The 16,036-nt window shown below is 38.6% G+C and overlaps 1 protein-coding gene across 4 annotated transcripts in view; it reads right to left on the reverse strand.

Annotated features, from left to right (window-relative positions):
* Positions 1-16,036, reverse strand: part of KIF3A (kinesin family member 3A) — an 88,050-nt gene that overhangs the window by 71,172 nt on the left and 842 nt on the right. For all 4 annotated transcript variants that reach the window (XM_081232447.1, XM_081232448.1, XM_081232446.1 and 1 more), the window contains exon 2: positions 12,972-13,245. In XM_081232447.1, coding sequence (XP_081088573.1) covers positions 12,972-13,245 — 274 coding nt within the window. The remainder of the gene's footprint in view (positions 1-12,971; positions 13,246-16,036) is intronic.

Below are 16,036 nucleotides of genomic sequence, written 5' to 3' on the forward strand. Positions count from 1 at the left end.
TTCTGCCTGTTCTGTTCAGGGCTTGTAGACACTTGACCTGTTGGGGCTGTTGCCACTCAAAAGTTCATGACTACGGATGGCCACAGTGTCTTCCTCTGAGGAAAGTCGAAGCCAGAAATTAACATTCTTGGTGGCAGATAACTGGGTTATGACACCATGCAAAGGTCCAGTGCTCATAGACCACACGTGACTCCAACCCCTTTCCTACATCAGCATGTTACTGATTGGCAGCTTGCGCTTCCGTAGTGGAATCTGTTTTCCCTGTAACCACGAGCTCAAGAAGGAAAAAAAAGGCATGTATCTTACTAATGGCCTTATCTGTTTCCTGGGTAACACCTCTAAGAATAATGTTCTGCAGAGATTGCTTTTCACTTGAGGAGTAAGTACTCAGTCTTTGGGTTCTTCCTAGCTCGGGGCTTTAAAATTTTGAAATCTAAACATTCTTTCCCACTGTCCTTTTTGACTATTGATTTTGATTTTCTCTTCTCTCTCTAAATTTGTCCTTCTTCTTCCTTACATTTTCTTCTTTGTGCATTCTCTTTGCCTTTTGTTCATGGTTTAGTACTAGATGAGCAGGGACAGGGGGCCTGGAGGGGGTGAGGGATGTTGGTGAGCACTTCGGTGAGCCAGCCTTGCTATAGAGAGTTGAAAAGTGCTTCCTGCATCTCAGCTCTGTCTTCTTCCAGTTCTCAGAATGGTGGTTCCTCTTCAGTCACACCAAGATCTGACTCAAAACTATATTTTTAAATATCCATGGTTTCTCCTTATATTGCAGCCAGACCTGATAATGCTTGTTAGCACCTGTCACCAGCTCTCCCAAGTGTACCCATCCCATCAAGTTCACAAACACGTTTCAACAAGACCCTAAATGCAGGGAAGCTGCATGAACACTGTGATGGAGAGAGTTGGGAATAGCCAGGCCTAGCAGTCTCACAATATCCCCCTCCCTCCCCTGAACATTCCCCATAGCCGTAGTGTCCATCTGTTTGTCCATCTGCTGAAATGAGAAACATTCATGCACTGATTTCAAACAAACCAAAAGGGAAAAAAAGAAAAAGAAAAAAATCCCTCTTCTTTCTAGCTGAACAAAAATGTGCAGTTAATACTTGGCACTTGAAAACACAGTAGTGAATGTAGAACAAGCCTGTCTGTATATCTGGTAGCTCTCTCTCGCTTTTTCCTCACCAGTATTCTGCCTCACATTTGCTTCTGTGATGGTTATATTGCGTAGCAAGCACACCTGTGGTTATGAAAATAGTAATAGCAAAAAAGAAAAAACCCTGGTTATTGATGTACTCGATCTGTGTATGTCTTTTAAACAGTTCTAGTTTCCACCTTACACGGAATAATCAGGAAAAGTGTAAAACCTCAAAAGTGAAATAAAAAATTTTATCAGTTAAAAAAAAACACATGATCATCTCAACAGATGCAGAGAAAGCTTTTGACAAAATTCAAAACCCATTTATGATAAAAACTCTCCAGAAGTCGGCACAGAGAGAACTTACCTCAACATAATAAAGGCCATGTATAACAAACCCACAGCTAACATCATTCTTGACAGTGAAAAGCTAAAAGAATTTCCTCTAAAATCAGGAATAAGACAAGGATGTCCACTCTGACCACTTTTTTCAACATAGTTTTGGAAGTCTTAGCCATGGCAATCAGAGAAGAAAAAGAAATAAAAGGAATCCAAATTGGAAAAGAAGAAGTAAAACTGTCACTGTTTGCAGATGACATGATACTACCCATACAAAATCCTAAAGATACTACCAGAAAACTACTAGAGCTCATCAATGAATTCGGTAAAGTAGCAGTATACAAAATTAATGCACAGAAATCTTGCATTTCTATACACTAACAATGAAAGATCAGAAAGAGAAATTAAGGAAACAATCCCATTTACCATCACATCAAAAAGAATAAAATACCTAGGAATAAACCTACCTAAGGAGCCAACAGACCTGTACTCAGAAAACTATAGATACTGATGAAAGAAATCAAAGATGACACAAACAGATGGAGAGATATACCATGTTCTTGGATTGGAAGAATCAATATTGTCAAAATGACTATACTACCTAAAGCAATCTACAGATTCATTGCAATCCCTATCAAATTACCAATGGCATTTTTCACAGAACTAGAACAAAATATTTTTTAATTTGTATAGGAACACAAAAGACCCCGAACAGACAGAGCAATCCTGAGAAAAATAAACGAGCTGGAGGAATCAGGCTCCTTGACTTCAGACTATACTGCAAAGCTACAGTCATCAAAACAGTATGGTACTGGCACAGAAACAGAAAAACAGATCAATGGAACAGGATAGAAAGGCCAGAGATAAACCCATGCACCTATGGTCAATTAATCTAAGACAAAGGAGGCAAGACTATACAATGGAGAAAAGACAGTCTCTTCAAAAAGTGGTGCTGGGAAAACTGGACAGCTACATGTAAAAGAATGAAATTAGAACATTCTTCAACACCATACACAAAAACAAACTCAAAATGGATTAAAGACCTAAATGTAAAGCTGAGTACTATAAAACTCTTAGAGGAAAACACAGGCAGAACACTCTGACATAAATTGCAGCAAGATTTTTTTGGATCCACCTCCCAATGAAAATAAAAACAAAAATAAACAAATGGGACCTAATGAAACTTAAAAACTTTTGCACAGCAAAGGAAACCATAAACAAAATAAAAAGACAACTTACAGAATGGGAGAAAATATTTGCAAATGAAGTGACCAACAAGGGATTACTCTCCAAAATATACAAACAGCTCATGCAGTTCTGTATCAAAAAAACAAACAACCCAACCAAAAAATGGGCAGAAGACCTAAATAGACAGTTCTCCAAAGAAGACATACAGATGGCCAAAAAGTACATGAAAAGGTGCTCAATATTGCTAATTATTAGAGAATTGCATATCAAAACTACAATGAAGTATCACCCCACACCAGTCAGAATGGCTATCATCAGGAAGTCTACAAACAGTAGATGCTGGAGAGGGTATGCAGAAAAGGGAACCCTCCTACATTGTTGGTGGGAATGTAAACTGGTACGGGCACTATGGAAAACAGTATGGAAATTCCTTAAAAAACTAAACATAGGAACTTCCCTGGCAGTCCAGTGGCTAGGACTTCACCTTCCAATGCAGGGGGTGCGGGTTCAATCCCTGGTCAGGGAGCTGGGATCCCACATGCCTCGTGGCCAAAAAACCAAAACATAAAACAGAAGCAATATTGTAACAAATTCAATAAAGACGTTAAAAAGGGTCCACATAAAAAAAAAAAAAAAAACCTAAAAATAGAACTACCATACAATCCAGTGATCCCATTCCTGGGCATATATCCAGAGAAAACCATCATTTGAAAAGATACACGCACCCCAATGTTAACTGCAACACTATTTACAATAGTCAAGACATGGAAGCAATCTAAATGTCCATCAACAGAGGAATGGATAAAAAAGATGGGTTACATATATACAATAGAATATTACTCAGCCATAAAAAAAGAATGAAACAATGCCATTTGCAGCAACATAGATGGACCTAGAGATTATCATACTAAGTGAAGTCAGAGGAAGACAAGTATCATATGATATCACTTCTATGTGGAATCTAAAAAAAAATTATACAAATGAACTTATTTACAAAATAGGAACAGACTCACAGACTTCAGAAACAAACTTATGGTTACCAAAGGGGAAACATGGTGAGGAGGGATAAATTAGGAGTTTGGGATTAACATATACATATACTATATATATAAAATAGATAATCAACAAGGACATACTGTATAGCACAGGGAGCTCTACACAATATTCTGTAATAATCTATATGGGAAAAGAATCTGAAACAGAATGGATATATGTCTATGTATAACTGAATCACTTTGCTGTACACCTGAAACTAACATGACATTGTAAATCAACTATACTCCAATATAAAATAAAAATTAAATTAAAAAAAATTTTAAATAAAAAGATTACTAATTTACAATATTAGAGCTGAAAAAGGAGGACCAGGAATCCCCTAAAATTAAAGAATCTCATTTATTTTCAGAGATGAGAGTCCAAATTTCTAGTTTTTAAATGCCAAACTTAACAAATCTAATGCTATCATTTTGTTCAATATGAACTTCTCTTAAAATGTTAGTTTTTAAAAACTAAAAATGACCTGAGATTTTACCCAGTCTCCTCATTTCCAAACTATATATTTAAAATGGCAGAAGGTCCACCAAAAAACCTACATGTGGATATTTATAACAGCTTTATTCATAACTACCAAAACTTGGAAGCAACCAAGATGTCCTTCAGTAGGCAGGTTAACAGATAAACAGTTCATAAGGACAATGGAATATTATTCACTGATAAAAAGAGATGAGTTAACAAACCATGAAAAGGCATGGAGGAAACCTAAGTGCATGTTACTAAGTGAAAGTTATCAATCTGAAAAGGCAACACACTATATAGAGTGAAACAATTTTGTATGATACTGCAATGGTGGATAGATATCATTATATATTTGTCCAAACCCACAGAATGTACAAAACCTAGAGTGAACCCTAATGTAAACTATGGGCTCCGGATGATAATGATGTGTCAATACAGGGTGATCAATTTTAACAAATGTAACCATTATGGTGCAGGATGTTGACAGTGGAGGAGGTTGTGCATTCTGGGGACTAGGGATCTATGGGAACTCTCTGTACTTTGCTCAATTTTACTGTGAACATAAAATTGCGCTAAAAATAGTTTATTAATTAAATAAAACTTTTTTAAATGGTAGAAGGATTACGTACTTGTTATTTAGAGTCCAGTTACAGCTAAACTACATTTGAATAATGCACAGTAAACTGCATTATATATTATAGAATTCTATGGGACTTCCCTGGTGGTCCAGTGGTTAAGATTCCATGCTCCCAATGCAGGGGGCACGGGTTTGATCCCTGGCCAGGGAACTAATATCCCATGTGCAGCACAGCACAGCCAAATAAATAAATAAACAAACAAACAAATATGGAATAAAACAAACAATCCAGAAATAAGCCCACACATTTGTGGTCAGTTGAATTTTGACAAAAGCACCTAGTTAATTCAATAGGGAAAGAACAGTCTTCTCAATAAATGGTGTTGTAACCACTGGATATCCATAGGCAACAAGGGAAAAAAAGGGGGCAGGGGGGAGAAAGAAAGAAAAAAACTCAGACCCTGACCTCACACCATATATAAAAATTAACTCAAAATGGACCAGAGACTTAAATGTAAGACCTAAAATGTTTACAACTTCTAGATAAAAACATAAGAGAAAATCTTTGTGGTCTTGGATTTGGAAAAAATTTCTGAGCTATGTCACCAAAAGCATGTGATAAAAGAAAACTTGATAGCTGAACTGAATCAAAATACAAAACTTTTCCCTTCAAAAAAACACCACTAAGAAAATGAAAAGACAAGCCACAGACTGGGAAAAATATTTTCAAATCACATATCTGATCACAGATATGAATCCAGAATATATAAAGAGCATGACTCAATAATAAGAACACAGGCAACCAATTTTTAAAATGGGTAAGATATTTTAAGAGATATTTTACCAAGAAGACATACAAATGTCCAATAAGTACACAAACAGATGTTCAATGTTGTTAATTATTAGGGAAATACAAGTTAAAACAATGAGATACCACTACAGATCCTCTAGAATAGCTATAATTAAAAAGAACTAGAGTCTAAATGTTGGTGAAGATGTGAAGAAACTGGAACTCTCATACCATACTGCTGGGAAAAAAGTAGTACAATCACCACTGTGGAAAACGGTTTTGCAGTTTCTTCAAAAGATAAACATACATTAACCATAAGACCCAGCAATTTCACTCCTAGGCATCTATCCAAGAGAAACTTTAAAACGTACCTGCACAATGACTTATAAAAGAATGTTCCTGGGACTTCCCTGGTGGTCCAGTGGTTAAGAATTGGTCTTGCAATGCAGGGGATGCTGGTTCGATCCCTGGTCGGGGAACTAAGATCCCTCATGCTGTGGGGCAACTAAGCCCAATGCACCACAACTACTGAGCCCATGTGCCACAATCAGAGAGCCTGCGCACCACAACTACGGAGCCCACACGCTCTGGAGCCCACATGCCACAACTAGAAGCCCATGCACCACAAAGAGCCCGTGTGCTGCAACTAAGACCCGACAGAGCCAAAAAATAAATAAATATTTTAAAGAAAAGTATGTTCCTAACAGCATTATTCTTAATAGCCAAAAAACTGCAATCATTCAAATTCCCATCAAAGATCATAAAAAGTGGTATATTCATACCATGGAATACAACTCAACAGTAAAAAGGAACTACTGATACATGCAACAACATGGATGGCCCTCAAAAATATTACACTAAGTCAAAGCAAACAGATAAAGACAAAATAGTGTCTGATTTGATTTATACGAAATTTTGAGGAAAGGCAAAACTGTAGACAGAAAGCAGGTCCATGGTTGCCTGGGGGTGGGACTGCAAATGGACATAAAAGAACTTATGGGGGTGATAAAACTGATGGTTTCACAACTGTATGTATTTACTAATACTTAAACTGTACAATTCGACTGCACCATTACAATGGGTGAATTCACTGGGTATTATTAATAGCTTGATAAAAGTTGTTTAAAAGTAAACTACAGGGGGGAGGAGTCAAGATGGCAGTGTGGGAAGACACAGAGTTAGCATCTCCCCACAACTAATGCACCTGCTGGCCGCTGGTGGAGGACTCTGACACCCAAGGAGACAGGAGGAACCCCGAAGTGAACCGGTAGGACGTACAGGGACCAAAGTGGGGGGAGAAGTGGAGGCCAGACCGCATCAGCACCCCTGAGGCCATGGAGATCAGGAGAGGCAAGTGGGAGGCGCCCTCCAGGAGGAGCAAAAAAGAACGCGACTGCCCCGCCCACTTGGGCATGGGGAGCCTGCTGAGTGCCCAGGCCAGTCCCCTCCAATCCAAAGCCCGCTCCAGGCTGCATGGGTCATGGTGGCATAGGAGGGAGGCTGGGGAGATCAGGAGAGGCAGGCGGGAGGGGCCCTCCCAGAACCCAGACTGAGAAGCAGGAGAGGAGCAGAGGGTGTTTGCCCCGCCGACTCGAGCCCAGGAAGCCTGCTAGGCTCCCAGGTGAGGTCCCCTGCCCTCTAAGACCAGGATGGGGGGCACGCCTGGCCCCCTTCTTTTCCTTGAGCCTAAGCCCCACCCCCACACAGCCCCCAGAGCCTTTTCCAGCCCCATAGGTCCTGAGCACTGGCCCTGCCCACCACCCAAGCCTCACCCTTGATAGGCCCCACTCTCCACAGCCAAGTCCTTCCCCCTCCCCCCCTTTTTTTTCTTTCCTTCCTCCTTTTTCACTATTGTGGTACTGAGTTACCTTCTGGTTGTTGGTTCATCTATATTTTTATTTTTATATTCTTTCTAACATATCTTTTAGTTTCCTAGTCTAATTTTATTTTTTACTTTGTTATTTTTCTCTTTAAAAAAATTTTTTTTGCCACCCACGTGGTTTTCAGGATCTTGATTTGCAAGCCTGGGGTCAGGGGGAAGCTCCTGCAGTGGGAGCTCCAAGTCCAAACCACTGGACTAACAGAGAACCTTAGACCCCAGGGAGTAATTCATCAGAGTGAGGTCTCACAGAGTTCCTCATCTCAGCACCAAGACCCAGCTCTACCCAATAGCCTTACAGACTACAGTTTGGGAAGCCTCAGGCCAAACAACCTGTAAAACAGGAACATAATCCCACTCTTAAAAAAAAAAAAAATTAGATGGCAAAAAATATGTCACAGATGAAGGAGCAAGGTAAAAACCTACAAGACCAAATAAATGAAGAGGAAACAGGCAATCTACCTGAAAAAGAATTCAGAGTAATGATAGTAAAGATAATCCAGAATCTCAGAAATAGAATGGAGGCACAGACTGAGAAAATACAAGAAATGTTTAACAAAGATGTAGAAGAATTAAAGACCAAACAAACAGAGAAGAACAACACAATAACTGAAATGAAAATTCACTAGAAGGAATCAATAACAGAATAACAGAGGCAGAAGAACAAAAAAGTGAGGTGGAAGACAAGATGGTGGAAATAACTGCCAAGGAGCAGAATAAAGAAAAAAGAATGAAAAGAATTGAAGGCAATCTCAGAGACCTCTGGGACAACACTAAACACACCAACATTCGAATTACAGGGGTCCCAGAAGAAGAAGAGAAAAAGAAACGGTCTGAGAAAATATTTGAAGAGATTATATAGTGGAAAACTTCCCTAACATGGGAAAGGAAATAGTCACCCAAGTCGAGGAAGCACAGAAAGTCCCATACAGGATAAACCCTAGGAGAAACACACCAAGACACATATTAATCAAACTAATAAAAATTAAATTCAAAGAAAAAATATTAAAAGTAGGGAGGGAAAAACAAAAAATAACATAAAAAGGAATCCCCATAAGGTTATCAGCTGATTTTTCAGCAGAAACTCTGCAGGCAAGAAGGGAGTCGCAGGATATACTTAAAGAGATGAAAGAGAAAAACCTACAACCAAGATTACTCTACCCAGCAAGGATCTCATTCAGATTTGATGGAGAAGTCAAAAGCTTTTCAGACAAACAAAAGTTAAGAGAATTCAGCACCACCAAACCAACTTTACAACAAATGCTAAAAACAATTCTCTAAGTGGGAAACACAAGAGAAGAAAAAGACCAACAAAACAAACCCAAAACAATTAAGAAAATGGTAATAGGAACATACATATCAATAATAATCTTGAATGTAAATGGATTAAATGCCCCAACCAAAAGACACAGACTGGCTGAATGGATACAACAACAAGACCCATATATACGCTGTCTACAAGAGACCCACTTCAGACCTAGGGACACATATAGACTGAAGGTGAAGGGATGGAAAAAGATATTCCATGCAAATGGAAATCAAAAGAAAGCTAGAGTAGCAATACTCATATCAGATAAAATAGACTTTAAAATAAAGACTTACAAGAGATAAGGAGGGACGCTACATAATGATCAAAGGATCAATCCAAGAAGAAGATATAACAATTATAAATGTTTATGCATCCAACATAGGAGCACCTCAATACATAAGGCAAATGCTAACAACCATGAAAGTAGAAATCGACAGTAACACAATAACAGTAGGGGACTTTAACACCTCACTTACACCAATGGACAAATCATCCAAACAGAAAATAAATAAGGAAACACAAGCTTTAAATGACACAATAGACCAGATAGATTTAAGTGATATTTATAGAACATTCCACCCAAAAGTGGCTGAATACACTTTCTTCTCTAGTGCACATGGAACATTCTCCAGGACAGATCACATCTTGGGTCACAAATCAAGCCTTGGAAAATTAAAGAAAATTGAAATCATATCAAGCATCTTTTCTGACCACAATGCTATGAGACTGGAAATCAATTACAAGAAAAAAACTGTTAAAAAAAAACAAATATATAGAGGCTAAACAGTACACTACTAAATAACCAAGAGATCACTGAAGAAATCAAAGAAGAAATTTAAAAATACATAGAAACAAATGACAATGAAAACATGACAACCCAAAACCTATAGGATGCAGCAAAAGCAGGTCTAAGAGGGAAGTTTATAGCAATTCAATCTCACCTCAAGAAACAAGAAAAATCTCAAATAAACAATCTAACCCTACACTTCCATCAACGAGAGAAAGAACAAAGAAAACCCAAAGTCAGTAGAAAGAAAGAAATCATAAAGATCAGAGCAGAAATAAATGAAACAGAAATGAAGAAAACAGTAGCAAAGATCAATAAAACTAAAAGCTGGTTCTTTGAGAAGATAAACAAAATTGATAAACCCTTAGCCAGACTCGTCAAGAAAAAAAGGGAGAGGAGGCAAGTCAATAAAATTAGAAAAGAAAAAGGAGAAATCACAACTGACACTGCAGAAATACTAAAGGATTATAAGAGACTACTACAAACAACTACATGCCAATAAAATGGACAACCACGAAGAAATGAACAAATTCTTGGAAAGGTACAATTTTCCAAGACTGAACCAGAAACAATTAGAAAATATAAACAGACATATCACAAGTAATGAAACTGAAACTGTAATTAGAAAGCTTCCAACAAACAAAAGTCCAGGACCAGATGGCTTCACAGGTGAATTCTATCAAACATTTAGAGAAGAGCTAACACCCATCCTTCTCAAACTCTGCCAAAAAATTGCAGAGGGAGAAACACTCCCAAATTCATTCTACAAAGCCACCATCACCCTGATACCAAAACCAGAAAAAGATATTGCAAAAAAATAAAATTATAGACCAGTATCACTGATAAACATAGATGAAAAAATCCTGAACAAAATACTAGCAAACATAATCCAACAGCACATTAAAAGGATCATACACCATGATCAAGTGGGATTTATCCCAGGGATGCAAGGATTCTTCAATATATGCAAATCAATCAATGTGATACACCACGTTAACAAATTAAGGAATAAAAACCATATGGTCATCTCAATAGATGCAGGAAAAGCTTTTGACAAAATTCAACACCCATTTATGATAAAAAAACTCTCCAGAAAATGGGCATAGAGGGAACCTACCTCAACATAATAAAGGCCATATATGACAAACCCACAGCAAGCATCATACTCAATGGTGAAAAACTGAAAGCATTTCCACTAGGATCAGGAAGAAGACAAGGATGTCCACTCTCACCACTCTTATCTAACACAGTTTTGGAAGTCCTAGCCACAGCAATCAGGGAAGAAAAAGAAATAAAAGGAATACAAATTGGAAAAGAAGAAGTAAAACTGTCACTATTTGCCAATGACATGATACTATACATAGAAAATCCTAAAGATGCCACCAGAAAACTACTAGAACTAATCAATGAATTTGGTAAGGGTGCAGGATACAAAATTAATGCACAGAAATCTCTGGCATTCCTATACACCAACAGCGAAAAATCAAAAAGAGAAATTAAGGAAACACTCCCATTTATCACTCCAACAAAAAGGATAAAATACCTAGGAATAAACCCACATAAGGAGGCGAAAGACTTGTACTCAGAAAACTATAAAACACTGATGAAAGAAACCAAAGATGACATAAACAGATGGAGAAATATACCATGTTCTTGGAATGGAAGAATCAATATTGTGAAAATGACTATACTACCCAAAGCAATCTACAGATTCAATGAAATCCCTATCAAACTACCAATGGCATTCTTCACAGAATTAGAACAAAAAATCTTACAATTTGTATGGAAACACAAAAGACCCCAAATAGCCAAAGCAATCTTGAGAAAGAAAAACGGAGTTGGAGGAATCAGACTCCCTGACTTCAAACTATACGATAAAGCTACAGTAATCAAGACAGTATGGTACTGGCACAGAAACAGAAATATAGATCAATGGTACAGGATAGAATGCCCAGAGATAAACCCACACACATACGGTCACCTAATTTACGACAAAGGTGGCAAGAACATACAATGGAGAAAAGACAGCCGCTTCAATAAGTGGTGCTGGGAAAACTGGACAGCTCCATGTAAAACAATGAAATTAGAACACTACCTAACACCATACACAAAAATAAACTCCAAATGGATTAAAGACTTAAATGTAAGAACAGACACTATAAAACTTTTAGAGGAAAACATAGGAAAACCACTCTTTAACATAAACCACAGCAAGATCTTTTTTGACCCACTCCCTAGAGTAACAAATAAAAACAAAAATAAACAAATGGAACTTAATTAAACTTAAAAGCTTTTGCACAGCAAAGGAAACCATAAACAAGACAAAAAGACAACCCTCAGAATGGGAGAAAATATTTGCAAATGAAACAACAAATGATTAATCTCCAAAATATACAAACAGCTCATGGAGCTCCATATCAAGAAAACAAACAATCCAGTTAAAAAATGGGCACAAGACCAAGTAGACATTTCAACAAGGAAGACATACAGATGGCCAAGAGGCACATTAAAAGATGCTCAACATCACTAATTATTAGAGAAATGCAAATCAAAACTACAATGAGGTATCACCTCATGCCGGTCAGAATGGCCATTATCAAAAAAGCTAGAAACAATAAATGCTGGAGAGGGTGTGGTGAAAAGGGAACCCTCCTACACTGTTGGTGGGAATGTAAATTGATACAACCACTATGGAAAACAGTATGGAGGTTCCTTTAAAAACTAAAAATAGAACTACTATATGACCCAGCAATCCCACTACTGGGCATATACCCTGAGAGAATCATAATTCAAAGAGAGACATGGACCACAATGTTCACTGCAGCACTATATACAATATCCAGGACATGGAATCAACCTAAATGTCCATCGACCAATGAATGGACAAAGATGATGTGGCACATATATACAATGGAATATTGCTCAGCTATAAAAAGAAACGAAACTGAGTTATTTGTTGTGAGGTGGATGGACCTAGAGTCTGTCATACAGAGTGAAGTTAAGTTAGAAAGAGAAAAACAAATACAGTATGCTAACGCATATATATGGAATCTAAAAAAAATAAAATAAAAGGTAGTGATGAACCTAGTTGCAGGGCAGGAATAAAGAGGTAGACATAGAGAAAGGACTTGATGACATGGGGTGGGAGGGTGAAGCTGGGGTGAAGTGAGAGTGGCATCGACGTATATACACGACCGAATGTAAAACAGTTGGCTGGTGGGAAGTAGCAGCATAGCACACGGAGATCAGCTCTGTGCTTGGCAATGACCTAGAGGGGTGAGGCAGGGAGGATAGGAGGGAGGCGCAAGAGGGAGGGGATCCGGGGACATGTGTATGCATATGGCAGATTCCCTTTCTTGTGCAACAGAAGCTAACACGGTATTGTGAAGCAATTATACTCCAATAAAGATCTATTTAAAAAAAAAAAGTAAACTATATAAAGTACTCACCATTGTAGCCTTCAAGAACAGAATCAATAATAGGTCTGGCAGTTAAGTTATAAACATCTAGTTGTTTACTCTCTGGTCCAAAAACAGTATCAAAAGTAAACGTCTTTGGAGGTTCATTGGAAGAATCAGTCTTATGTACAGTGATAGTTCCCCTCATCTCATCCACACTGACAGCCTGTTTGTAGCACATTGATTTCTCTCTGTCATTGAGGGGCCGGCACCTAACCACCACCTTCACATTATCGCAGCTTTCCGGCTTCTCTGATTTATTGATCTGGTGGAGAAAATATTTACAAACAATGAAAAGAACATTTACTTTTACCTTCAACAGATTAAATTTAAAATTTGAAAAAGGCTACTTTGGCATCCTAGTGCCTTGCATACATTAAGCACTCCATAAATAGTTGTTAAATGCAATTAAAGATCTTACAGATATATAGAAAAAGCTTATTTAAAAAGATATGGGGGCTTCCCTGGTGGCGCAGTGGTTGAGAGTCCGCCTGCCGATGCAGGGGACGCGGGTTCGTTCCCCGGTCTGGGAGGGTCCCACATGCCGCGGAGCGGCTGGGTCCAGGCGCCATGGCCGCTGAGCCTGCACATCCGGAGCCTGTGCTCCGCAACGGGAGAGGCCACAACAGTGAGAGGCCCGCGTACCACCAAAAAAAAAAAAAAAAAAAAGATATGAAAATAGTTCTTTTACAATACAAATGAGGGGAGAGGAAATCTTATTTACATTTACAGTTAATGCTATTCAGGCAGAAAATGAGAAAGTATATTAGAGACTTGTCTTTCTGCACAAAGTCCCTGACTTGCTCTGAGCTTCCTGCCTGTAGGAAAACACATGTGAATATGGTTAATAACTTTAATCAAGAATCTAGTAATAGGTCCTCTGCTCCCCCTGAGACTTTTAGTGTTATTGATATTTTCTACAATGCATTAGTAAAAAAATTTTTTAACAAATAATATATGCAGGGCTTCCCAGGTGGCACAGTGGTTAAGAATCTGCCTGCCAATGTGGGGGACACGGATTCGAGCCCTGGTCCGGGAAGATCCTACATGCCGGGGAGCAACTAAGCCCGTGTGCTACAACTGAGCCTGTGCTCTAGAGCCTGAGAGCCATAACTACTAAAGCCCTCGAGCCTAGAGCCCGTACTCCACAAGAGAAGCCACTGCAATGAGAAGCCCGCAAAACCCAACGAAGACCCAATGCAGCCAAAAAGTAAAAATAAATTAATTAATTAAAAAATAATAATAACAATATATCCTCATATAGTCTACTTTTTCTATAGAAGACAAGTGAAAGAAAAGAAAGCCCAATGGCAGAAAAATGTTTTAGCTTGACTCTAACCTTATGAACATTTGTAATATGTAAAGTTTCAAATTTTGAAATTTTATGATTAAGAATCTATATTAAAATACAATTATTAAAGTGAAGAAGTTCAACAGTTTGGTTGAACAGATATTAAATTCCTACTGTTTCAGATACTCTTCTAAGCATTAGAGAAACAAACGTGAGCCATTGTCATTGACAAGGAACAGATTATATCAATTCAACACACTTCTTTCCATCTCTACTTTCAGCACCTTATTCTAGGTCACCATTATCTCACCCCGAATTATAAGAGACTCCTACCTGTACTACTGTGTCTAATTAGGTTCCCCTATAGTCTGTTCTCTACTTGGCAGTCAGTTTCAACACAAATCTAATTATATCACTCTCCTACTTAAAACTCTTCAATGGTTTCCCACAGATCCTGGGATGAAGATCGAAATCCTTCAGGTGGTGTGTAAGATCTGGTTCTGGCCCATGTCTACTTCTCCAGTTTTCTTTCACAAGCTTGGCTTTCTTAGCCACAGCCACACCGGTTTTCTTTTAGGCCTTTTCTTGTCCCCATGATCCCTCTCACCACACTCCTTCCCAGGTGTGTTCCTTATGCCTAGAACATCCCCCACCCTCCTCTTCACTTACCCTGCAGACCTCAGCTCAATAGCCCCTTCATCTGGGAAGACTTTCCTGATTAGGTCAAATCCTTGTATAGGCCCTGATAACACCCTTCTCTCTCCTTCTCCGTCGGTTAAAATTTTACTTTTTTTTTTTGGCTCCTTATTTGATTAATGTCTGTGTCTCTATTTAACCCATAAGTTCCAAACTGGTAGTCAGTCAAGGGGCTGAATTCAGCCCACAAATGTCTTTTGCTTGGCTTATATTATTTAAAAATCTTTTGAATTCGTTGCTAAAAATTAAAAATTGAGAAATTGCACGAAAATAACAATTTCTAGATTCTCTTGGAAAAAATAGATGATCTGACATCTGTAGGTCAGCATTCCTACATGGCAACACTTAATCCACCAGAATCTATTTCGAAATATCTATTGCATGACACCCATCCACTTAATTCATTAATGTTAAGTGTCTTTGTCCCTGTATGTATGTATGGTTTTCACCTCCGCCCTAGAAGGCGTCTCTCTTCTCAAGTTCAAGAACCTGGCTGGTTTTGCTCAATATTGTATCTCCAGTGCCTAGCATGGGGTTGGTGCCCAATAACTGTTGAATGAATTGATAAATAAATAGAAAGCAACAAGTAGCAAATATTAAGCATTTAATGCTAAAAGTCAAGCACTGTCCTTCAAGTCTCCTGCCTGATAACCCCAGAAGGAAAAGTTTAATTACATAGGAACGAAGGGCCCAGAAAGATTAAATAATTATCCAAGGCTTCGCAACCAGTAAATAACCAGCCACTGCTCAACTGTTCTTCATTACCCTATAATGGACTTACAACGCCTCCTCATTAGGTGGACGATAACAATCTGTGATATCCTACAAGACAAACATACCACCACCCACCACTCACCCCCTCACGTAAATAGCCGGCCACAACTCAAGTGTTCTCCATGACCCTATATTGGACTTAACGACGGCCCCTTTTTTTTTTTTTTTTGCGGTACGCGGTCCTCTCACTGTTATGGCCTCTCCCGTTGCGGAGCACAGGCTCCGGACGCGCAGGCTCAGCGGCCACGGCTCACGGGCCCAACCGCTCCGCGGCATGTGGGATCTTCCCAGACCG

Source organism: Mesoplodon bidens (genome assembly GCF_964165515.1).
Source record: "Mesoplodon bidens genome assembly, chromosome: 4".
NCBI classification, from domain to species: domain Eukaryota; kingdom Metazoa; phylum Chordata; class Mammalia; order Artiodactyla; family Ziphiidae; genus Mesoplodon; species Mesoplodon bidens.